The sequence below is a fragment of the Girardinichthys multiradiatus genome, chromosome 8 (genome assembly GCF_021462225.1).
Source record: "Girardinichthys multiradiatus isolate DD_20200921_A chromosome 8, DD_fGirMul_XY1, whole genome shotgun sequence".
Classification (NCBI taxonomy): Eukaryota; Metazoa; Chordata; class Actinopteri; order Cyprinodontiformes; family Goodeidae; genus Girardinichthys; species Girardinichthys multiradiatus.
This window is the reverse complement of record NC_061801.1, coordinates 4,559,064-4,585,000: the sequence shown is the minus strand read 5'-3', so window position 1 is coordinate 4,585,000 and position 25,937 is coordinate 4,559,064. Positions and strand designations below refer to the sequence as shown.

At 42.1% G+C, this 25,937-nt stretch overlaps 2 protein-coding genes across 7 annotated transcripts in view; one reads left to right on the top strand and one right to left on the bottom strand.

Annotated features, from left to right (window-relative positions):
* lmnb1 (lamin B1) overlaps nucleotides 1–20,835 on the bottom strand; it is a 33,781-nt gene extending 12,946 nt beyond the window's left edge. Inside the window, exons 1-5 of the mRNA XM_047373252.1 lie at nucleotides 20,293–20,835; nucleotides 15,631–15,787; nucleotides 15,413–15,538; nucleotides 11,130–11,300; nucleotides 6,927–7,052 (exon numbers count right to left, since the gene is read on the bottom strand). Of these exons, the coding sequence (XP_047229208.1) occupies nucleotides 6,927–7,052; nucleotides 11,130–11,300; nucleotides 15,413–15,538; nucleotides 15,631–15,787; nucleotides 20,293–20,642 (930 nt within the window). The 5' untranslated portion in view covers nucleotides 20,643–20,835. The remainder of the gene's footprint in view (nucleotides 1–6,926; nucleotides 7,053–11,129; nucleotides 11,301–15,412; nucleotides 15,539–15,630; nucleotides 15,788–20,292) is intronic.
* A 736-nt stretch (nucleotides 20,836–21,571) lies between these two features.
* sptlc1 (serine palmitoyltransferase, long chain base subunit 1) overlaps nucleotides 21,572–25,937 on the top strand; it is a 67,045-nt gene continuing 62,679 nt past the window's right edge. For 5 of the 6 annotated variants that reach the window (XR_007039367.1, XM_047373258.1, XM_047373254.1 and 2 more), the window contains exon 1: nucleotides 21,572–21,675. Coding sequence is in view for 5 of the 6 variants with exons in the window: in XM_047373258.1 (XP_047229214.1) it covers nucleotides 21,622–21,675 (54 nt within the window). In the remaining variant the exon portion in view is untranslated. The remainder of the gene's footprint in view (nucleotides 21,676–25,937) is intronic. The other variant, XM_047373256.1, reaches the window with a different exon arrangement.

Below are 25,937 nucleotides of genomic sequence, written 5' to 3'. Positions count from 1 at the left end.
ATATATATATACATATATATGTCCGGATTCTTTCTCACCAGCCAGCCTGAAGCACTGCGCTGATCAGCTGTCTCCAGTCTTCACAGACATTTTTAACACCTCACTGGAGACATGTCATGTGCCAGCCTGCTTCAAGTCCTCCACCATCGTCCCTGTTCCCAAGAAGCCAAGGACCACAGGGCTTAATGACTTCAGACCCGTCGCCCTGACCTCTGTGGTGATGAAGTCCTTTGAGCGCCTTGTGCTCTCACACCTAAAAGACATCACCGACCCCCTCCTTGACCCCCTGCAGTTTGCCTACAGAGCCAACAGGTCTGTAGATGATGCAGTCAACCTAGCCCTTCACTTCATCCTCCGGCACCTGGACTCCACAGGAACCTACGCCAGGATCCTGTTTGTGGATTTCAGCTCTGCCTTCAACACCATCGTCCCAGTTCTGCTACAGGAGAAGCTCTCCCAGCTGAGTGTGCCCGACTCCACCTGCAGGTGGATCACTGACTTCCTGTCTGACAGGAAGCAGCGCGTGAGGCTGGGGAAGCACGTCTCTGACTCCCTGACCATCAGCACCGGTTCCCCCCAAGGCTGTGTTCTCTCTCCTCTGCTCTTCTCCCTGTACACCAACAGCTGCACCTCCAGTCACCAGTCTGTCAAGCTTCTGAAGTTTGCGGACGACACCACCCTGATCGGACTCATCTCTGATGGTGATGAGTCTGCGTACAGATGGGAGGTGGACCATCTGTTGGACTGGTGCAGCCAGAACAACCTTGAGCTCAACGCTCTAAAGACAGTGGAGATGGTTGTGAACTTCAGGCAGAACCCAGCCCCACCTGCCCCCATCACCCTCTGTGACTCCACAATTGACACTGTGGAATCTTTCCGCTTCCTGGGAACCATCATCTCCCAGGATCTCAAGTGGGAGCCAAACATCAGCTCCCTCATCAAGAAAGCCCAGCAGAGGATGTTCTTCCTGCGGCAGCTGAAGAAATTCAACTTGCCAAAGACTATGATGGTGCACTTCTACACAGCCATCATTGAGTCCATCCTCACCTCCTCCATCACCATCTGGTACGCCGCTGCTACAGCCAAGGATAAGGGCAGGCTGCAGCGTGTCATTCGGTCTGCTGAGAAGGTGATTGGCTGCAGTCTACTGTCGCTCCAGGAACTGTACACCTCCAGGTCCCTGAAGCGGGCAGGGAAGATTCTGGCTGATCCCTCCCACCCCGGTCACAGACTCTTTGAGACTCTCCCCTCTGGCAGGAGGCTGCGGTCCATCCGGACCAAAACCTCACGCCACAAGAACAGTTTTTTCCCATCTGCCACCAGCCTGGTTAACAAAGCCCGGAAACCACCCTGACACTGTCCCTTTCCCCCACACCCCCCCTTTTTTTGCTGACAGGACACTTGTAACTTGTAACTCTATGTGTTACATTAACGCTCAGCTTGGACTCCTGCTTTACTTGCACTGCTTTACTTGCACAATGATCACCTGCACTGTTGTATTGCTCTTGCATCTTATACTGCTCTATATTTACTCTCACTCACTTAAAACTGTGCACATATATTTATATTATATTGTAGATATGTTTATACTGTTTAATTTGTACTGTATTGCACCGACTACGCAAAAACAAATTCCTTGTATGTCCAAAAACGTACTTGGCAATAAAGCTTTTCTGATTCTGATATATATACACATATATATATATATATATATACACATATATATATATATATATATACATATGTATACACATACACATATATATACACACATATATATATATATATATATATATGAATGTATATATATACATACATACATATATATACATACATATATATATACATACACATACATACATGTAAGAGCACACTTTTGCTCAAAGTATTGAAATGCACACAACATTATGGGTGACATACCACAGTTCAAAAGAGGACAAATTGTTGGTGCACGTCCTGCTGGCGCATCTATGACCAAGACAGCAAGTCTTTTTTGATGTGTTAAGAGCCACGGTATCCAGGGTAATGTCAGCATACCACCAAGAAGGATGAACCACATCCAACAGGATTAACTGTGGACGCAAGAAGAAGCTGTCTGAAAGGGATGTTCGGGTGCTAACCCGGATTGTATCCAAAAAATATAAAACGGCTGCCCAAATCACGGCAGAATTAAATGTGCACCTCAACTCTCCTGTTTCCACCAGAACTGTCCGTCGGGAGCTCCACAGGGTCAATATACACGGCCGGGCTGCTATAGCCAAACCTTTGGTCACTCATGCCAATGCCAAACGTCGGTTTCAATGGGCATATCATGGCATTCCCTTGGCACAATACTTGTGCTAGATGGGCGCGTCACTGCCAAGGACTACCAAACCATTCTTGAGGCCCATGTGCATCCAATGGTTCAAACATTGTATCCTGAAGCCGGTGCCGTGTATCAGGATGACAATGCACCAATACACACAGCAAGACTGGTGAAAGATTGGTTTGATGAACATGAAAGTGAAGTTGAACATCTCCCATGGCCTGCACAGTCACCAGATCTAAATATTATTGAGCCACTTTGGGGTGTTTTGGAGGAGCGAGTCAGGAAACGTTTTCTTCCACTAGTATCACGTAGTGACCTGGCCACTATCCTGCAAGAAAAATGGCTTTAAATCCCTCTGACCACTGTGCAGGACTTGTATATGTCATTCCCAAGACGAATTGTTGTGGTCTAAATCCCGGTGTTTCAGTTTTCATTGTCCCACCCCTGTGTGTGTGTGCATGGCTACCACAGCATGTTGCAGCGGCATGCTATTCTATCCGGTTTGCGTTTAGTTGGACCATCATTTATTTTTCAACAGGACAATGACCCCAAACACAACTCCAGTCTGTGTAAGGGCTATTAGACCAAGGAGAGTGATGGGGTGCACTTGGGGACACTTTCAAAGTTTTCACTTCAATAGTTCGGACTGACTGATCTTCATTTATTAAAGTACTGATGGCCACTCGTTTTTCTTTACTTAGCTGCTTTTTTCTTGCCATAATACAAATTCTAACAGGTGGGGACCACAGACCACTTTATCTACAGGTTCTGCAGGTGGGGACCACAGACCACTTCTCAGTACCTATGCTTTCTGGCTGTTGTTTTGGTCACTTTTGAATGTTGGTGGTGATTTCCCACTTGTGGTAGCATGAGACAGACTCTACAACACACACAAGTGGCTCAGGTAGTGCAGCTCATCCAGGATGGCACATCAATGCGAGCTGTGACAAGAAGGTTTGCTGTGTCTGTCAGCGTAGTGTCCAGAGCCTGGAGGCGCTACCAGGAGACAGGCCAGTACACCAGGAGACGTGGAGGCCGTAGGAGGGCAACAACCCAGCAGCAGGACCGCTACCTCCGCCTTTGTAAAAGGAGGAACAGGAGGAGCACTGCCAGAGCCCTGCAAAATAACCTCCAGCAGGACACAAATGTGCATGTGTCTGCACAAACTGTAAGAAACCGACTCCATGAGGATGGTATGAGGGCCCGACGTCCACAAATGGGGATTGTGCTCACAGCCCAACACCGTACAGGACGCTTGGCATTTGCCAGGGAACACCAGGATTGGCAAATTTGCCACTGGCGCCCTGTGCTCTTCACAGATGAAAGCAGGTTCACACTGAGCACATGTGACAGACATGACAGAGGTTTGACAGTGGGTCAGTAATGGTGTGGGGTGGCATTTCTTTGGAGAGCCAGATGGCCCTCCTTGGGCTCACCGGAAGTAGCCTGACTGCCATTAGGTACTGAGATGAGATCTTCAGACCCGTTGTGAGACCATATGCTGGTGCGGTTGGCCCTGGGTTCCTCCTTATGCAGGACAATGCTAGACCTCATGTGTCTGGAGTGTGTCAGCAGTTCCTGCAAGATGAAGACATTGAAGCTATGGACTGGCCCGCCCGTTCCCCAGACCTGAATCCGACTGAGCACATCTGGGACATCATGTCTCGCTCCATCCACCAACGTCACGTTGCACCACAGACTGTCCAGGAGTTGGCGGATGCTTTAGTCCAGGTCTGGGAAGAGATCCCTCAGGAGACCATCCGCTGTCTCATCAGGAGCATGCCCAGGCATTGTAGGGAGGTCACACAGGCACGTGGAGGCCACACACAATACTGAGCCTCATTTTGACTTGTTTTAAGGACATTACATCAAAGTTGGGTCAGCCTGTAGTGTGTTTTTCCACTTTAATTTTGTGTGTGACTCCAAATCCAGGCCTCCATTGGTTAATAAATTTGATTTTCATTGATGATTTTTGTGTGATTTTGTTGTCAGCACATTCAACTTTGTACAACGAGAATATTTCATTAATTCAGATCTAGGATGTGTTATTTGAATGTTCCCTTTATTTTTTTGAGCAGTGTGTATATATACACACACATACACACACACATATATATATATATATATATATAAATCAGCAATTTGATTCACGTTTTATACTTACTTTCCGTTCACCATCCATGTTGACTCAGACAAGGAAATAGATGGTGCTGTCGCGGAAGAGAAGAGATCTAGAACTGCAGGTCTGAAACTGCGGTCTTCGAGTCTTCAGACACATGCTTCTCTCCAAATCAGCCGCAAACACAAGGCTTGTGCGATGGCATGAGGGATTGCCATGTTGCGTGCAGTCTCCGCTACCTAAGGTACAAGATGCATAATGGTGTGGTCTGGGGCAGGAGAGGAAGAGTTGCCACTGACGTCACTCTACTGTGCCGCTAGGAATTGCGAAGTCAAATTGATTTATGGAACACTTCTTGTGGGCACGGGCATTAAACGTAATAGCATTTTCCTCTTAGTTTTCTCTTTTGTTGTGTCACACAATAACCAGTCTTGAAGAAGAAAATGAAAACGCAGTTTGAAAGATCTATTAGCAATTTCATTTATGAGTCAAAAACTGCAGCTATGACTTTAAAATGAAAAAAGCATTTCTGTTAATACATTTTAATTTTCAAATTTGACATTTCAAAATGAATTTTGGTCACATTTTGCTGGGACATATTTTGAAAATTAAATGGTAAACGTTATTTTATTTATCATTTTAATTAAGTAACACAATAAGCAGTCTTGAAGAAAATGAAAATGCAGTTTGAATGATTAATTTTTTATTTATATATTTTTTCTGTCACTAGAGGCCTTTATTTTTCAAGTTTTTCGACAGTAGGTAGACAGGAAAGAGGGCAAAGAGAGGGGGAGACATGCGGCCAGGTTCGGGACTCGAACCTGGAACAGCCACTATAGCCTTTTAATTTGAATATTGGGACACATTTGCCTCCATACATAACAGCATATGCAACAGTGCTTAGTGTGTCACGCACGCTCATGCCTTATACATGTGAATCTATTGATGGACAAAGACAAAAGGACATTACAAAAGAAGCAGGGTGAAGATGAGAGTGGCCACCTTTTTGTCCAAGTTACAATGAATAGCAAGAAATAAACAGAAAACTTTACATGTATGACTGCTGAGAGCATAGAGTTAAAATAAATTGATTAAATAAAACCTTACATGTAAGAAAATTTTAAACTCTATAAAAGTAACAGGTTTTTAGGAAAAAAGCCCATTCCACCCAGAGGAGGACATTTCTTTAGAAAACCAGGCTCAGAATGAAGCCTTAAGTCACCAAACCTATGAAGTAACACCAGCAGCTCACTAAGGAAAGAAAATATAATTCTACCAAAGAATTACGCTGAACATAGTACTTTATAAGAAGTGTTTGGCCCGAAATGTTTGAGAACCACTGGTTTAGGTGGATAGCAAGAATCAAACTAATCTCCATGTCAGTACAAAGATGCACATCTTCACAGATCATCACGGCAATGAGATAAGCCCTATTCTTCACTTTATCTCTCAGTGGTAATAATATGATCTGAAAAACTCATCTCATTCACTGTACAACCCTTTAGATTTTCTTATAAAGTCACCATTGGTTCCATCTGAATCAGGGAAGATTCCAAATACAAATATATAAAAATATATTTTCATATTTGCCATCTTTAAGATAAATCTAAGTTATTATAGTAGGACAAGTCTGTTGTTCTCTCTATTCACTTCCTAGAAGCTACACCTGGCCTGGCTCTGTCTACCTGTGACACCTTTCTGGAGAGGGGAATCGTCCAAGCTTCTGCTGGCAACAACTTAATGCTCACCCTCTACCGATGATCCACATAGCCCTGTCTTTTAGTGTTTAACCCTTTCTCTCTCCTAGACATGGCGATTGACTGAGCTTAACTGTAACAAACTCTATGTGCCCTCTTTCAGACTCTAACCTTGAAAACTGGCTCAGAGTTTATCTGTTCTTTCTTTCTAGGTGAAACGACTAAAGGAGCTACATCCATTAACATTTACGTTTCCTTCCCATAGAAAGTACTGCTGGATCAGTGCTTCTGTGTTCTTTTTGTGTCTCTGCTCTGTTCTCTCAAACCCCCAGTCAGTCGTGGCAGATGGCCGCTCACACTGAGCCTGGTTCTGCTGGAGGTTTCTTCCTGTTAAAAGGGAGTTTTTCCTCTCCGCTGTCGCTACATGCATGCTCAATATGAGGGATTGCTGCAAAGTCAATGCCAGTGACTGTCCACTGTTTCTACATGCTCATCTGGGAGGAGGGAATGCTGGTCACTGACTGGATGCAATCTGCTGGGTTTCCTTAGATAGAAAAACATTTTATCCAATTTGAATAAAAAGCTAACTCCGACTGCACTGTTCAATTGTTAGAATTAATTGGAATGTATGTCCCTGACTGTTGTGATGTGCCTTGAGACAACATCATGTGTTGTGAATTGGCGCTATATAAATAAAACTGAATTGAATTGAAGTGAGACGGTAATCATTTCTCATTTTAATCAGCGCTGCTCAGGGAACATCTCTTAAAAATAGGAAGGTGAGAAGATCGAAAATTTCTACCTCTTTCTGTAGTCCTGCCAACTGAGTACTCAGGCTCTCTATCCTGAGGGCAGACTCTCTGAGCTCCTCTCGGGCCATGTTAGCTGATGCTCCGTTCATCTCAGATAAACGATACAAGTCTTCGAGCTGAAGAAAGAAAACACAATTTGAGAGTCAACACAGCGACACAGTGTCAACTTCTCAACCTGAAAGAGGAACTGAAAGATGTTAGCCACTTCCTGAAAAGGAGGAAGTTTGTAAAATGCAAGTGGGTTTGTTGTTCTCAAGAAACGTGCAGTTTTACCTCAGATTGTTGTCAGTCAGCTTGTAAGTGGAAGGATTTAAACAGGTTTTTTCCACATACTGCAGAAATCATAACAAGTGGTACTGTAGCAAGCAAATAGTTTATTTACTACAGTGTTTGTACCAGAAGAAGTTGAACTTTACTACTCAGAGCAAATCCTTATTGTCTCATGAGATCTTAGTTACTTTATCAGCTACAATCATGGCAAATAGATACATCCACTACCAATTCTAGGGTCCTATTATATAAATCATCTATTTCAGAATATATTCAAATTATTTAAATTTAACCCAACACCACTGATTCAGCGGAAACCCTTATTATACCAAAAATAAACAATGTGTGTGAAAAGTTACTGGCATAACGATAAAGGGTGTGAAAAGTTTTTCTGGGCAATAAAGCCATCACCATGCCCCACAAACAGAAATATTGCTTTTAAAAATAAATATACCCTTTATTCAGTAGTGCTGTTTTACTAAGACCAATAGTGCCTTTAAGCAGCATGCAATAATAAATTATAATATTGTCATATTAATTGATGATCTCATTGAACAAACCCGAAGGGAAAATAGTTCCATCATCAACAGTAACATAATCAAATCAATAATGTCAGATTTCAGGGTTTCTCAACATCGTCCTGAAAGCTCATCGTTTTGATAAATTACAATTTTTATCTCTTTTTTATGTGATAAACAATACAATAAATACCCATTCCCAGTTCAGAACCATGACTGGTATTGCCTCAACAGTTAAAGTGCATTACATGTCCTGAATGTAATGCACTTTAATGAATATCATGTTGGGGTTCATGGGGGCTGGGGGGGCTCATGGGGTTGAGATCAGAATTCATTGGGGGATTAGGACTGTTTCATCGTGTGGCGGCTCTGGTTGGCGGGCTCGTTTGGACCAGGTAGACCCCTCTTTTTTATATTGCCCCTTCTCCGGATATGGGTCATTGGGGACCGGGGCAAGGGGTCGCTGGTGCTGGGGGCCGTCTGCCTGTCCCCACCCCAAGTGGGAAGAGGACCACCTCCTGGGTCCGGTGGCCCGTACGGGGCATCGGCCCCTGGACCAGGGAGTATAGAGTATGTATGGGGAGTGTGTGTGAGTCTATTGTTGTTTGTCTTTACGTTGGGTGTGAGTTTTCTTATGTGTACACATGAGGGTGGGAATGTGTGATTGTGACTGCATGTGCTTGTTATTGTGTCAGGTTAGGTTCTGGGCTGCAGCCTCTATTGGATGAGTTTAGGCCCCCCCATCAAATGTGGGGCCTATTTCCTCCCCGCCACACTACCTGCTGGTGGCTGGAGTCTCTCCCTGCTGGTATACTTGTGGTTCTCTGAATCCGGGGCTGGGTGCTTTGGTATGCGCCAGCTCCCTCACAGTGCTGCTTGCCAGGGCATGGGCCCCTGGACTCTGTTGGGCCTCTGTTTGGGAATGATGTGTCCCGGGATCTCGGGTCTCTGGGTCCATGGCTGGATCTGCTCTGGCGTAGAAGGCTGCCTGCGAGGCCTGTGGGCTCGTTGCTGCAGCTTCTTGGGGCTTTTGCACTGTGGCTGCCAAGTGGTTCCCCTGGAACTCTCCCATGCTCTTCTCTGGGAGGGTTGCGGTCCTGGTGATGGTTCTCTTGGGGTTCCTGTGCTCTGGGAAACCTTTGGATGTCTATGGCTCAGATCTGCTCCGTGTCTGTCTCAGGTCCAGGGGGGCAGGTCTGTGGCTCCTCACACTCACTATTGCATATTTTTAATAGAAAACACTCACTCAGACCCACAGGTGTTTAGATTCAGGTTTTAACAGATATACAATTGCTCTATATTGAGCCGCAGTTACCACTAAATACATCTTGCATTTATAAGTACAATGCACTTTTTGGTAACAATGCGGTTATTTTATGTTTCATCAGGTGTACAGGTCCTTCTCAAAATATTAGCATATTGTGATAAAGTTCATTATTTTCCATGTCATGATGAAAATTTAACATTCATATATTTTAGATTCATTGCACACTAACTAAAATATTTCAGGTCTTTTATTGTCTTAATACGGATGATTTTGGCATACAGCTCATGAAAACCCAAAATTCCTATCTCACAGAATTAGCATATTTCATCCGACCAATAAAAGAAAAGTGTTTTTAATACAAAAAACGTCAACCTTCAAATAATCATGTACAGTTATGCACTCAATACTTGGTCGGGAATCCATTTGCAGAAATGACTGCATGGAGGCAATCAGCCTGTGGCACTGCTGAGGTCTTATGGAGGCCAGGATGCTTCGATAGCGGCCTTTAGCTCATCCAGAGTGTTGGATCTTGAGTCTCTCAACGTTCTCTTCACAATATCCCACAGATTCTCTATGGGGTTCAGGTCAGGAGAGTTGGCAGGCCAATTGAGCACAGTGATACCATGGTCAGTAAACCATTTACCAGTGGTTTTGGCACTGTGAGCAGGTGCCAGGTCATGCTGAAAAATGAAATCTTCATCTCCATAAAGCTTTTCAGCAGATGGAAGCATGAAGTGCTCCAAAATCTCCTGATAGCTAGATGCATTGACCCTGCCCTTGATAAAACACAGTGGACCAACACCAGCAGCTGACACGGCACCCCAGACCATCACTGACTGTGGGTACTTGACACTGGACCTCTGGCATTTTGGCATTTCCTTCTCCCCAGTCTTCCTCCAGACTCTGGCACCTTGATTTCCGAAGGACATGCAGAATTTGCTTTCATCCGAAAAAAGTACTTTGACCACTGAGCAACAGTCCAATGCTGCTTCTCTGTAGCCCAGGTCAGGCGCTTCTGCCGCTGTTTCTGGTTCAAAAGTGGCTTGACCTGGGGAATGCAACACCTGTAGCCCATTTCCTGCACACGCCTGTGCACGGTGGCTCTGGATGTTTCTACTCCAGACTCAGTCCACTGCTTCCGCAGGTCCCCCAAGGTCTGGAATCGGCCCTTCTCCACAATCTTCCTCAGGGTCCGGTCACCTCTTCTCGTTGTGAAGCGTTTTCTGCCACACTTTTTCCTTCCCACAGACTTCCCACTGAGGTGCCTTGATACAGCTCTCTGGGAACAGCCTATTCGTTTAGAAATTTCTTTCAGTGTCTTACCCTCTTGCTTGAGGGTGTCAATAGTGGCCTTCTGGACAGCAGTCAGGTCGGCAGTCTTACCCATGATTGGGGTTTTGAGTGATGAACCAGGCTGGGAGTTTTAAAGGCCTCAAGAATCTTTTGCAGGTGTTTAGAGTTAACTCGTTGATTCAGATGATTAGGTTCATAGCTCGTTTAGAGACCCTTTTAATGATATGCTAATTTTGTGAGATAGGAATTTTGGGTTTTCATGAGCTGTATGCCAAAATCATCCGTATTAAGACAATAAAAGACATGAAATATTTCAGTTAGTGTGCAATGAATCTAAAATATATGAATGTTAAATTTTCATCATGACATTATAGAAAATAACGAACTTTATCACCATATGCTAATATTTTGAGAAGGACCTGTAGAAGCAAGCAGGGTGTTATCTTGTAATCTCTTCATCCTTCTTTCTCTCCATTCTTTTCTCCTTCTCTTCCTTTTTCCTTTTTGCCCCACCTCTGTCTCTTTCGTGCTTCTTATTTTTTCCTTTTCGTTTCTGTCTCCGTAACAATTGAAATAATCCCAAAGCAGTTTCTAATAAAGTTTTTTTTAAAAATATCAAGCAGAGAATTAAAGAGTTAGCCGTAATGCTCCACTTGTTAAAGTAAATTTGTTGGGCTTCTTCTTGCCACCCAGACAACAATTCTGAGCGCTACTCTGCCAGACAGGACACCGTTAGAAAAAAAGTGAATTACATGTTCTTGCTTCGAGACAGAGCCACTACTACCCGGTTCATATTCAAATTACCATGGTAACATGGCACTGATGCAGTGGGTGTGTGTTCATACTTTAACTCTATAGGTGCTCTCCATGTTATCCTTATAGATCAGGATCTGCTCTTGATTCTGGGCCCTCATGTCATCCAGGGCCTGAGTCAGTTTATTTTCATACTCTTCCTTCCGGCCAGAATCCACCTCCACCAGTCGGGTTTCATACCGGTGTCGGGCCTCTTTGACTTCCTAAAGCACAAAGCAGGAATGAGTCAGTGTTAGAAGGGTTGTGATCTAGGCATAGGTCACAGAGTTCTATCTTTATGTAGGATAATACAAAGGGAACATTTTAATTGTGTTCATTTGTCATGATTACTTGAAGTCACTGGATCTCAACCTCTTTCACTGGGAACTCTCTGCAAATTCTGTACAAGACATATTTTCTTTTTTACTTTAGTTTGTCCACAATGTCAAAAAGGTCAATAATATTAAATATTATAGAGTTTGAATGCATAGCGTTTGTAAGATGATATCCTGTTAAATATTGCAATCAAGCATTCCTTTGCGATTATGATGCATTAATATTGTGATGACGATTGCGATTAGATATTTTGCACCACTCTACCACATACTATAAATGTTAAATGGACTAAATATATACAGCACTTTATAGTAAATCATACTCACCGTTCCAAGCGTTGTACAACCAATCGTGCTCACTACTCACACACATTCATACACGGATATGCCCAGGGGCACATCAACATGTGGCAGGGGGAAGATGGAATCAAACCCACAACTTTAAGATTGCATATGACTACTTCCCACTGAGCTACAGTCATGCATGCATACACACACACACTTAATAGGCAGGTATGTGTAAAAGCAGCATATGATACAATTAAAGTTCAGTTGTTCCTTTTAACAATTTAATGTGTTATTTTGAACAATGTCAAAACATCGAAAGCCTCCCTGGCATTAAAGATCATGCATTAAGAGGCCAAAACAAAACCTTGCTAATTAATGGGGGATCGTCACATGACGTTGCGGTCATGTGACCGCACTTCGCAATCGCCATCTTGGGTGGCAGCTGCAGGCTGTTTTCATTGTTTTAGATTGATCAGTGCAGGAAAACTCCAGACCATTTAATTTAACTATGGGGAAAACTTGCTTAATTGTGGGTTGTGCTGCACGTGGTGGTCAAAACCAACATTTAGTCTATCGTCTGCCAGCCGTGATAGAAAATCAGCGTGAGAAAACAAAAACACTGAGTACCCAACGTCAACTACTGTGGCTGAATCGGATATCCAGGGCGGATTTGGATGGCTTAAACCTCACTGTTGCAGTGCACATTTTGTGACAGGTAAATAAAAGTCTATATTTATTGTAATAATATTCTGGAAAGTTGTCTGCCAAGACCATGAGCTGATCAGTACTGCCACCCAGCACTCAGCGCTGTGACCTACTTCAGTAAGCTGCGCTCTCACTCCTTGACCGGCTAGATGTAGGCTGCAATTTACCTTTACTGTTATACTGCAAATGTATTATCTAGTAATATAACTATTATGTAACTATCCTATAAAAGGCAATATTGAACTTATTATGGAGTTTTGCCTATGTCTCAGCTGTGGAAAAAATAGTTCAAATAGTTAAACATAGCCAATTGTCCGGATTTGCGCTAAACAAACCATATGGATCCACCTCGTTGATGACCGCAATTTTCTTGAGGTACATGGCCTTATCAGGAGGCTGTAACGACTTATACCAATCGATGGTGGACCGGCGACTTCAGTGACATTAATGAAAACCCCCTACTGAATTTATCTAAATCCAGATGTTTTGCCTCAAAGGTTTTAGCACCACCCTAATCTTTCATACCTCTATTCAAAAATGAAATGTAGTCACACAGGTTTGTTTTTAGTGGTAATTTTTGCGTAGTGACAGTAAGATAATAACATTAAATCAGTCATCTGAGCATACCTGCTGGTCCTTTCACAATGAACACTTCTGTCATTCTTTCTGGAAAACGTTCTCTTGCCCTCAGTCGGCTTGAAAATAAGCAAGTTGTATGACACAATTGAAAAAAAACAATGCTGTTCTCTATATGGTATTAAAATAAAGTATTAAAGAGGCATTAATATGCTGTAAATAACATGGAGCATAAGATAGGTCGTTTAGCATATGGCGTTATCTTCAACAACCAAATCAGTCTCTTCCAGCTCTGATGGGTTTTTTAAATAAATTTGAAATTGGTCTGGATATAAAATAAAATTTGGCAATAAATTACACACCAACAACAAGTATAGAGATTATATATAGCTTCACCTGAAAGGCAGTCAGATTTATATACAAAACCAATTCTGATGTCACAACAAAAATAGATGAAGATGCATTACACTAGCTTTAGAATTAGTTGAAAAATGGAAACAAAAAATACATTACTACATCCAGTTTAAGCATAAACAATTAATATACAAAATACAAATTTCAGGAAAAGGAAAACAGAATATCTTGATAATTTTGGGGAAGAACAAAACTCGGAGTTAAATACTCTCAAGTCTCCTTCACTACATAAAACTTCCCTGACCAAAGTAGAAGATTATCTCAACACAGCTGGGATACATCCACTTAGGGCCTAACCCAAATATGTCTACAACAGCTAAATTTTTTAAGAAAATAAGGTACATAATGGTAAAAATTTAAAAAGGATCCAAGTATACTAATGTCGGTATCGCATGACAGCAGACCTAAATCTAATTACTATGATCATGGTTTTATACACTGGACAACAAAAGGAATCACAACATGGAGGGCGTTAGGGAAAGGAGGAGGACTGGGAAGTTTCCAGAAAATAAAGAGATAAATGTGACCTAAATAAACATGAATTCTTTAAATATCTAATAGCAAGAGATTATCAAAATAAAGAAATCAGATAAACTGTCCACTGTGGATAATGTCATGATAGATTTAATCAACTAAGTGCATGATGGGAGGTTAAAAGGACTCTTCAGCACTTAATAACAGTCAGTGAACTGATTATATAAGAAAAGTGGGGAAAAAGGTTAAATATAGAAAGATCCAGTGAGGAATGAAAAGTATTTGGAAGAATACATCTACAAGTTTACAAAACCAAATGGAATTGGCATTGAACAATTTCATACATTTTTTTAATCCCACCCCAAATAAAGAGAACATTATTTGAATTCCATGTTGGGGAAAATGTGGATTGATTAAACTTGGACTTGAACATGTCCAGAAAAAAATGAACATGTTTGGGAAGACATAAATAATGAATTTGGGAAAGCCACCCGAAGTCTGAAACTGATGTGCCATCTCTATGGGTATAGTGAGTCTGGACCACTTGGTCAGCTGACAGTGCAGCTAGAAAGGACACCTTTGGAAAAATACTCGCAATGAATCATGGGATAGGGTGGGCCATGAAGGATAAACCAGACCCTTACTTTAAATCTGGGGAAAGGGAGGCATTTGTCAGCCGCATCTGGAGAAGCCTTTGAATTTGACAGCCTGCATCGCCTCGCTGTGCCTTCAAATGTGGCCAATGGAGGATGCAGTGCCTGATTCTGGACACAGCTTATAAGTGATTTAATAAGAGAAAACTGCAGATTTAGTTTGGGATTTTCTGTAGATAAAGCTAGTTTACTTCTTACCTAGATCTTTCACCATGGTAACCTTTGCTAGAAAAGGTTGGCTTTCCAGATTAGACTTATGTCAGCGAGGAATGACTTTAATAAGTAAAACAGTTATTACAAAATAATTTATAGTTTTCCAATTCCAGAAATACATTAGCTTTTTGAGCAAAAGCAACGATTTAACAAAATTTTCATCTGGATTTCTGACAATCACATAACGTTCCATTAATAAGTCTGTGTGAAAAACATCAACAGACTGACATTAAAACTGAGTTCATAACAACATGCAAGATCATTTCTTTTTTAGATGTATTTGTTAAGTGTTGCTAGTTGCCTTTGGCTCAAAGTGTGGAAGTCTGGAAAATCTCTGTCTCAAGGGACAGTTAGTCCTACTGTCCTTCCCCTACATCACCAAAGGCATTAAGAAAGCCATATACAAGACCTTGTATAATTGCACATGGATGTAGGCAAGTGGCTGCACTACATGACTAGAGAAAATGATGTTCGCCATAGCTCTGATTGATGCAACGATAAAACATGAACTCAAACTAATTTATCAGTGTAACCAGTGCAGCTGGAGTTCTTTACACCTTCAATGAATTTTAATTAATTAATGCTGCTGTTAAACAAGTCAAACCCCACCAAACACAATCGTGTATGAGAACTTATACACACAGACTTCTCCCTTGGCATAACAAGTCGTATCCTCACCTCTTCATGCATACTCTTTCGGAAGTCCATCTCTTCTGTCAGACTCTGACAACGGTTTTCCAAGTCAATACGCATGAGCATCTCATCAGCAAGCTGCTTTTTGGCCTGAGCAAGACCTGTCTCCATCTGAAAGGAAACAAAACTGTGATGTGTACGTTGTTGAATGGAAGTGAAAAATCCAAACTCAAAGAAAAGAATTATTTTATTCATGGTTTTACCTCCTGAAGCTTTTCCTGCAGTTTAGTTAGAGTGCTTTCTAGGCCCCTTTTCTCAGACAGTGCAGAAGCCAGCATTGCTTCTTTGCCATTCAGCTGAGCCTCAAAGTCCTTCAGTCTGGCCAGATCTGCTGCTGCCTCTGCCTCTTTTTTAATGTAGCTGGTAGAGAGAGATAGGTGAGGTCAGTTTGTTACAGGTGCCATGTTTATGAAATGTCCAATATCCCTCTATTTTTGCCCCTTATATGTGAACACAATGCATATAGACTGTATGGACAACATCAACAACACATGAAATGATAAAAATGTATGAATATTTTGTCGTTAACAGCAAAAACAAAGAGATCAGCAACTTCCTGAATCCCTATAAGAAATCACTTATTTCTCATTCAAAAAGACTGTTCTGAACCCAGCAACTATGGATTTTATGTTCCGTCTGGAGCTCTGCAGCTTCAGTGCTGTTGCTAAATTTTGTCACTAAATATTTACTACATATGGTTAGATCCTAAATACTGTTCTTGGCAAAGTACATGGAAATACAGTGTTTCTTGTGTCACTTTAAATTATAACGCGATACTGAGTAGTCAGTGCATTAAAATTTGTCAGTCTTGGCTGATGTCTGATTTGTTTCTTCTTGAACTATCTGATGCATTTTTAGAACTTTTTTATTCAGTCTGCTGTCCCTTAAAACACACAACTTTTTTTTTGTGTGCCATTAAGTAAGTTTTTGTCCATATTATTTACCCAGAGAGTTCACCAGTGTTATTTTGGCAACAGTTTACGTTCCACCTTCCGCTGTTGCCGACACTGCATGTGATGCCATCAGCTCAGTTGTTGCTAAGCTACAGACACAAAACCCCAATGCTTTTGTGGCAATTTCTGGTGATTTTAACCATGCTTCACTCTCTGCTACACTTCCAACATTTCAACAGTTTGTCAGCTGCTCTACCAGAGAAAATAAAACATTGGATTTGTTTTATGCAAATGTCAAGGACTCATACATCTCTACAGCAAGACCTCCTCTAGGCAAATCAGATCACAATCTTGTTTTTCTCTGCTCGAAATATAAGCCCCTTGTTCAGAGGCAACCTGTAATAAAGAGGACTGTGAGAAAATGGTCACAGGAAGCTGAAGAAGCTCTGCAAGGTTGCTTTGAGGCTACAGACTGGGATGCACTGTGCCAGCCACATGGAGAGGACATCAATGCCATGATTGAGTGTGTAACCGACTATATAAACTTCTGTGTGGATAACATCATCCCCACCAGAACCGTGAGATGCTTCCCCAATAACAAACCTTGGATCACCAGTGACCTGAAGGACCTGCTTAACAATAAAAAAAACAGCCTTCAGAGAGGGAGACAGAGAATTATTGAGGAGTATACAGAAGCAACTTAAAGTCAAGATAAGAGACAGCAAGGAGGTGTACAAGAAGAAGTTGGAGAGCAAGCTCTAGCAAAACAATATCAGAGATGTGTGGACAGGGATGAAGATCACAGGCTTCAAGCAGAAGGATGATCAGACCGATGGAGGTCTGGACAGAGCCAATGAACTGAACACATTCTTCAATAGGTTCAGTTCAGAAGCAAGCTTCGCATCCTCCTCTCCTGCTCACAGCCAAACAGACATTCCACCTTCCTTTGACCCACAGGACCCACAGCTGTCCAGTAACACCTCACATTGTTTTATCTTCCACCTCAGCCCTAGACCCTTCTGCTTCTACATGTTTGCCTTCAACCATATCAGAAGATGCTGATGCTTCCTTTGCTTCCCCCTTCCACCTGTGTGTCTCAAGTGAAGATGCAACTGGAGAGACTGAATCGGAATAATGCTGCAGGTCCAGATCATGTCAGCCCTAGAATCCTGAAGGCCTGTGCAGAGCAGCTCTGTGGGATTCTGCAGCACCTCTTCAACCTTAGCCTGGCCCAGAAGAAGGTTCCAGTGTTGTGGTAGACTTGTTCCGGTACCAAAGAAAACTCACCCATCAGTCCTCAATGACTATAGACCTGTTGCCCTGACATCTCACATCATGAAGGTCCTAGAGAGACTCCTGTTGGCCCACCTGAGTAAGCAAACAGTAAACCATCAGGACCCCCTTCAGTTTGCTTATCGCTGTGGAGTTGGAGTTGCCATCATACACCTGCTTCAACAAACCCACTGTCATCTGGACAAAACCAGTAGCACTGTGAGGATCATGTTCTTTGATTTCTCCAGTGCATTTAATACAATCCAACCTGATTTGCTTTGTCAGAAACTCCAGAAGACTCAGGTGGAGGCCTCAACAATCTCCTGGATCAAAGACTACCTGACAAACAGACCACAGTTTGTGAGACTGAAGGGTTGTGAGTCTAACCAGGTAGTCAGCAGCACAGGAGCACCACAGGGGACCGTACTCTCACCATTCCTTTTCACTCTGTACACCTCAGACTTCCAGTACAAGACAGACTCCTGTCATCTGCAGAAATACTCGGATGATTCTGCAGTCGTGGGGTGGATCAGAGATGGACAAGAAGCTGAGTACAGGAAGGTGGTGGACCGCTTTGTGGCATGGTGTGGAAACAATCATCTCATTTTGAACGTGACTAAAACAAAGGAAATGATTGTAGATTTTAAGAGAAACAGGAATAAGTCAAAAACTATTTCTATCATGGGAGAAGAAGTGGAGGTGGTGGAGGAGTATAAATACCTCGGTGTTCACCTGGACAACAGACTAGAGTGGAGATGCAACTGTGAAGCCATCTACAAGAAGGGACAGAGCAGACTGTACTTCTTGAGGAAGCTTAGGGTCTTTGGTGTTTGCAGCAAGATGCTGCATATCTTCTATAAGTCTGTTGTGGAAAGTGTGATCTCTTCTGTCATCATCTGCTGGGGAAGCAGCATCAGAGTCAGGGACTTAAAAAAGCTCAACAAGCTGATAAAAAAGGCTGGCTCTGTTCTGGGGACTCCTCTGGAACCTCTGTAGATCATTGTGGAAAGACGGATTCTTCATAAAATGAAGAACATTATGGAGAACACTGAGCATCCTCTTCATGAGACTGTCCTACAACAACAGAGTGTCTTCAGTCAGAGGCTTCTTCAGATCTGCTGTAAGACGGAGTGCTACAGGAGATCCTTCCTGCCCACAGCTATCAGCATCTACAACGGCTCTTTGAGGAAACCCTCATAATGAGCTACAACAACATTTAATTTCCCTTTGGGATTAATAAAGTAATTTTGAATTGAATATTCAAGGTCACGAACATGTAATACAACTGTTTGCAGATGATATGATATGCATATATGCTGTGCCAAACTTCTTGATAGAGATGGGCACCTGCAACCCTCTGTGCATTGCTGTAGTTTTGAAAAGATGAGTGGGAAAAATTATTTTACCTAAACCTTGTATGGCCCTGTCCCATTAGGATTGGAGTTGGACACCCCTGTCCTACAATGATATGAGAGAGTGACAGGTCATACCGAAGTTGGCAAGTAATAGCTCCTAAAGCTGGTTCTACAAACTACTGCATCATGGAGGGTAGTTATTTCTTTTTACAAATGGGTTTTCCAGTTTAGTTTCATCTCTTTCTAAACAATATTTGTAATGTGAAACCTGTTTTCTGTATTATTGAGTTTGGACTTAAATGTTAGTACCTTTGTAATATATGCACTGCTAAGAAAAATCCATGAGTTAAGAGTTTCACCCCATTGCAGTGTGCATTTTATCCACTCCTGCACAACAGCCATGTTAGTGTATAGCAGATAAATCTAACTGATTTTAGGTTAGTCTAGAAGTGACAATGTGCAACTGTGATATAAAGTGACCTACAGGACACCTTAAAGAAATAAGGTCAACCAATAAAAAAACCCAAACGCATACCAAACAGTATTTCCTTAAACGTGAGATCTACTGCCAAATACATGAGGTCATATACAATAGTTCCTCGATTAAACACCATGCAACAGCTGCACACCTGCCACCCCAGACAACACTATCAATGCCATATGTCTGAGCAGAAAGCCAGTTACACAGAGGTGAAATTAACAGAATAAAAAGAAAATATTCATACAATAGTAAACAATTGTTATTATGGCATATCATTTCAATTCTGAAAATGTAGCTTATAACAAACCGTAAAGGCCTTCTTTATCCAGCTCTTCTACAGCACTTCTCTCAACAACTGCTTGTACAACAATTGCTGCCGTCAGGTTTAAGACAATATCGAGATACAAAGTGGTGTATGGTAACAAATGGGTGCTGTAAACAGAAATGCGCATCGGGCAGAATGCGCTTATTCAGTATTTGCGATAAAAATGCATTTAAGCAACTTTCTGTTACTATTTACTCTTAATAATGAAATACCATTAAGTCTTATCTGAATGCCGCTTGCGCCCACCATACAATCAATAACTTACCCTATGAGGTAGAGGCAACTTTCTGTTACTATTTACTCTTAACAATGAAATACCAATAAGTCTTTTTTGAATGCCGCTTGCGCCCGCCATACAATCAATAACTTACCCTATGAGGTAGAGGCAAATTTTAAACTAAAGGGCAATACAATCTGAAACGGTTCTACCATGGGCTGCACTCAGATGAAGTGCCCAGTGCAAACGGCATTACTTGCAACGTGAATACAAAGTGGCTTGAAAATCAACGTTTAAACAGAATGACATGTTGAAAGCATACTTCTGCTGAAGCTGTTCATGATCGACTTTGACATTTCCCAACTCGATCTGCAGCCAGGCCCGCTCCTTGGAGGAGTCATCCAAACTCCTCCTGGCGTCGGCTAGTTCGGTCTCATAAAGTGCTTTCAGACCACCGATCTCCCGACTTCTAATTTCTTCTTTCTCACTAATCTGCAGATGGAGTATGTCGTTCTCAGACTCTAAACTACGGACTTTATCGATGTAAACAGCCAGGCGGTCGTTGAGGTCTCGAAGCTGCTGTTTTTCCTGCAGCCTGGTTATTCTGGTCGGACTTAGCGGTGTGGCGCTGCCGCACGTGCCTCTATGGCCAATTGGAGTTGCAGTCGACATTGTTTAGTGCGGGTAAATCAATGTAAGAGCCAAATCCTGACAAAACAAATTTGACGTTTGAATAAATGTGATGGGTTAGATTAAAGCTCTCAACTACCGCGTATATCCTTAAAGTACATACAGTCTTTTCCTAATTGAATGAAAGAAGGGGCAGACTTTCTAACATGGCGGCTTGCTGAAAATGTTACGTTTTGTGCTGCTAGCCAATGGAGTAACATGACGCAATGTCTTCTTTCAACTTTAACCTTTGGGTACGTTGGGAATTATGGCCGACGAATACCCAGCCGTTCTGGAGCGGGCGGAGTTGGTTTCGTTTATTTTAGACATCGAACTCCTTTGTTTAACTGGTAGCACCGAGGTATACAATGCCTTAAACATTATATAACCGCTGAGAATGAATTCACTCCATTGTAGGCTTTCTGCTGAAATGTTCAATGGAATAATAAATAGGTGGGTAAGGACCAGTTATATTTGTGCCAACTAATATTATTTAAAATATTTATAATATTATTACATAAATAATCGTTATTTATTTCAAATATTAATTTGATTCAATTAGTTAAATGATCTTTAAAATCTGAGTCTTAAAGCGTTTTGATTATTTAAGCGTTTTGATATTATTTAAAATATTTATAATATTAAATAAATAATCGTTATTTATTTCAAATATAAATTTGACTCAAATAGTTAAATGATCTTTAAAATCTGAGTGTTAAAGCGTTTTGATGATGATTTGATAAGGTGATGATTTTTGTGTTTATATTTAAAGTCATGATAATTTGATGTTTAGTTAAACATATGTGCAAAGTGTTTTTAAAAAATCGAGAAAAACAATTGAAAAAAACTCTTAAAATAATTTTATAGCGAAAATATTTGTTATTTCACTATGGTGAGTCTGTAATAAAGTTGTGAACCAGAGAGAGGCAGTAGTGAAACTTAGTGATGCTGATTCCCAAAGAAGAAGCAGCTGAAGCGGAACATGGCTTCCGGGCAGCAATGGGTGTTGGTGGAAATGGTACAAGCATTTTATGAGGTAATGTTACTTTTTTAATCAGTTTATCGGCTAGAATTGCTGGTGTGCACATACAGATTTCACATATCTAATTCATATTTCCCAGTTTGAAATCTTTTGGAGTTTTCTAATGTGTTAGCTCCCAGCAGGCCTGTGTCCTCATATTCCGGAAAAGGTGTTTGAGCCTTGAGTAATACTTGGCTATATTACGAAGCGAGATTTTTGTGGCGCTTTTGACTGAGTTGAGCTGAAATTCGCTATTTTCAGAATGTTTACTGATGTGGTGTCGAGTCCATTTATCCAGTCCAGATATTTCTTTCCAACAGTTGCGCCTCTACACAGCGCTTTACGGCTGCATTTTAACTCCATGGTGCATTTAAGTGAAGCAGTAAACTAGACAATCTCTTATTCAATCGTCCTGTATAACATCCTTGACCATTTTAAAAACTTTTACTTTTATGAATTGGTTTTGTTAATTGATTAAATCTGGCCATACCACTTTTTGAAATGCTGGTACATCATACAATCTGATTTTTTGTCAGCATATTTTTTAAGTGTTATTAATGTACACTCTGTGGAAGCAGAATATTCAACAGGGTTAGGGTTAGCCTTTGCACCTTGTAGGCAATTATTATCATTCAATTCAATTCCAAAATACTTTATTGATCCCAAAGGGAAATTAAATGTTGTTATAGCTCATATTATGAAGATTTCCTCAAAGAGCCATTGTAGCTGCTGATGGCTGTGGGCAGGAAGGATCTCCTGTAGCGCTCCGTCTTACAGCAGGTCTGAAGAAGCCTATGACTGAAGACACTGTTGTTGTAGGACAGTCTCATGAAGAGGATGCTCAGGGTTCTCCATAATGTTCTTCATTTTATGAAGAATCCGCCTTTCCACAATGATCTCCAGAGGAGTCCCCAGAACAGAGCCAGCCTTTTTTATCAGCTTGTTGAGCTTTTTTAAGTCCCTGGCTCTGATGCTGCTTCCCCAGCAGATGATGGTAGAAGAGATCACACTTTCCACAACAGACTTATAGAAGATATGCAGCATCTTGCTGCAAACACCAAAGGACCTAAGCTTCCTCAAGAAGTACAGTCTACTCTGTCCCTTCTTCAATTCAATTCAAAAATACTTTATTAATCCCAAAGGGAAATTAAATGTTGTTGTAGCTCATTATGAGGGTTTCCTCAAAGAGCCGTTGTAGATGCTGATAGCTGTGGGCAGGAAGGATCTTCTGTAGCACTCCGTCTTACAGCAGATCTGAAGAAGCCTCTGACTGAAGACACTCTGTTGTTGTAGGACAGTCTCATGAAGAGGATGCTCAGTGTTCTCCATAATGTTCTTCATTTTATGAAGAATCCGTCTTTCCACAATGATCTACAGAGGTTCCAGAGGAGTCCCCAGAACAGAGCCAGCCTTTTTTATCAGCTTGTTGAGCTTTTTTAAGTCCCTGACTCTGATGCTGCTTCCCCAGCAGATGATGACAGAAGAGATCACACTTTCCACAACAGACTTATAGAAGATATGCAGCATCTTGCTGCAAACACCAAAGACCCTAAGCTTCCTCAAGAAGTACAGTCTGCTCTGTCCCTTCTTGTAGATGGCTTCACAGTTGCATCTCCACTCTAGTCTGTTGTCCAGGTGAACACCGAGGTATTTATACTCCTCCACCACCTCCACTTCTTCTCCCATGATAGAAATAGTTTTTGACTTATTCCTGTTTCTCTTAAAATCTACAATCATTTCCTTTGTTTTAGTCACGTTCAAAATGAGATGATTGTTTCCACACCATGCCACAAAGCGGTCCACCACCTTCCTGTACTCAGCTTCTTGTCCATCTCTGATCCACCCCACGACTGCAGAATCATCCGAGTATTTCTGCAGATGACAGGAGTCTGTCTTGTACTGGAAGTCTGAGGTGTACAGAGTGAAAAGGAATGGTGAGAGTACAGTCCCCTGTGGTGCTCCTGTGTTGCTGACTACCTGGTTAGACTCACAACCCTTCAGTCTCACAAACTGTGGTCTGTTTGTCAGGTAGTCTTTGATCCAGGAGATTGTTGAGGCCTCCACCTGAGTCTTCTGGAGTTTCTGACAAAGCAAATCAGGTTGGATTGTATTAAATGCACTGGAGAAATCGAAGAACATGATCCTCACAGTGCTACTGGCTTTGTCCAGATGACATTGGGTTTGTTGAAGCAGGTGTATGATGGCATCTTCAACTCCAACTCCACAGCGATAAGCAAACTGAAGGGGGTCCTGATGGTTTACTGTTTGCTTACTCAGGTGTGCCAACAGGGGTCTGTCTAGGACCTTCATGATGTGAGATGTCAGGGCAACAGGTCTATAGTCATTGAGGACTGATGGGTGAGTTTTCTTTGGTACCGGAACAAGTCTACCACAACACTGGAACCTTCTTCTGGGCCAGGCTAAGGTTGAAGAGGTGCTGCAGAATCCCACAGAGCTGCTCTGCACAGGCCTTCAGGATTCTAGGGCTGACATGATCTGGACCTGCAGCATTATTCCGATTCAGTCTCTCCAGTTGCATCTTCACTTGAGACACACAGGTGGAAGGGGGAAGCAAAGGAAGCATCAGCATCTTCTGATATGGTTGAAGGCAAACATGTAGAAGCAGAAGGGTCTAGGGCTGAGGTGGAAGATAAAAAATGTGAGGTGTTACTGGACAGCTGTGGGTCCTGTGGATCAAAGGAAGGTGGAATGTCTGTTTGGCTGTGAGCAGGAGAGGAGGATGCAAAGCTTGTTTCTGAACTGAACCTATTGAAGAATGTGTTGAGTTCATTGGCTCTGTCCAGACCTCCATCGGTCTGATCATCCTTCTGCTTGAAGCCTATTGTTTTGCTGGAGCTTGCTCTCCAGCTTCTTCATGTACACCTCCTTGCTGTCTCTTATCTTGACTTTAAGTTGCTTCTGTATAATCCTCAATAATTCTCTGTCTCCCTCTCTGAAGGCTCTTTTTTTCTTGTTAAGCAGGTCCTTCAGGTCACTGGTGATCCAAGGTTTATTATTGGGGAAGCATCTCACGGTTCTGGTGGGGATGATGTTATCCACACAGAAGTTTATATAGTCGGTTACACACTCAATCATGGCATTGATGTCCTCTCCATGTGGCTGGCACAGTGCATCCCAGTCTGTAGCCTCAAAGCAACCTTGCAGAGCTTCTTCAGCTTCCTGTGACCATTTTCTCACAGTCCTCTTTATTACAGGTTGCCCCTGAACAAGGGTCTTATATTTCGAGCAGAGAAAAACAAGATTGTGATCTGATTTGCCTAGAGGAGGTCTTGCTGTAGGGATGTATGAGTCCTTGACATTTGCATAAAACAAATCCAATGTTTTGTTTTCTCTGGTAGAGCAGCTGACTAATTGTTGAAACGTTGGAAGTGTAGCAGAGAGTGAAGCATGGTTAAAATCACCAGAAATTGCCACAAAAGCATTGGGGTTTTGTGTCTGTAGCTTAGCAACAACTGAGCTGATGGCATCACATGCAGTGTCGGCAACAGCGGAAGGTGGAATGTAAACTGTTGCCAAAATAACACTGGTGAACTCTCTGGGTAAATAATATGGACAAAAACTTACTGCCAACAGTTCAATATCTAGACTGCAGAGATGACACTTCACAGTAACATGTCCTGGATTACACCATCTGTTGTTCACAAGTACTGCCAGTCCACCTCCTTTACATTTGCCGCTCCTCTTTAAATCTCTGTCTGCTCGTTTGGTTAAAAAGCCCAGCAGAGAGACGCTGGAGTCGAGGATATGATCCTGCAGCCATGTCTCAGTAAAACACATGATACTGCATGCCCGGTACTCTGGCTGGGTCCTTTGTAGGGCTTGGAGTTCATCCAACTTGTTTCCCAAGGATCTCACATTGCTCATCAAAATCGACGGAAGAGATGGTTTGAACTTCCTCCTTCTCTCTCTCTTAGCTCCTGCCCTGCATCCACCTTTTCAACTCATCAGGGATTTGGGGTTGTAGCTGAAGTATTATTTGAGCTTTTGAGATATTAATCAGCTGATCCCGGTTGTAAGAAACAACCCCGTTGCCATGGCAATGCATCATAACAAATGTCCAAAAATAGAAAGTATTAAGAAAAATCCTCCAAGCTGCACAGCATCCGACACTGGAGTGGACAGTCATCCAAAAAAAATCAACTGTATCCACCACAAGAGGAATAGTTCCCAAAAAAGAATAAATCAGAATCAAAAGTAACAGAGCTACTCCAACCTGCTGCCACCTTGAGCGGCGCAATTCTAGAAAACATGTTTGA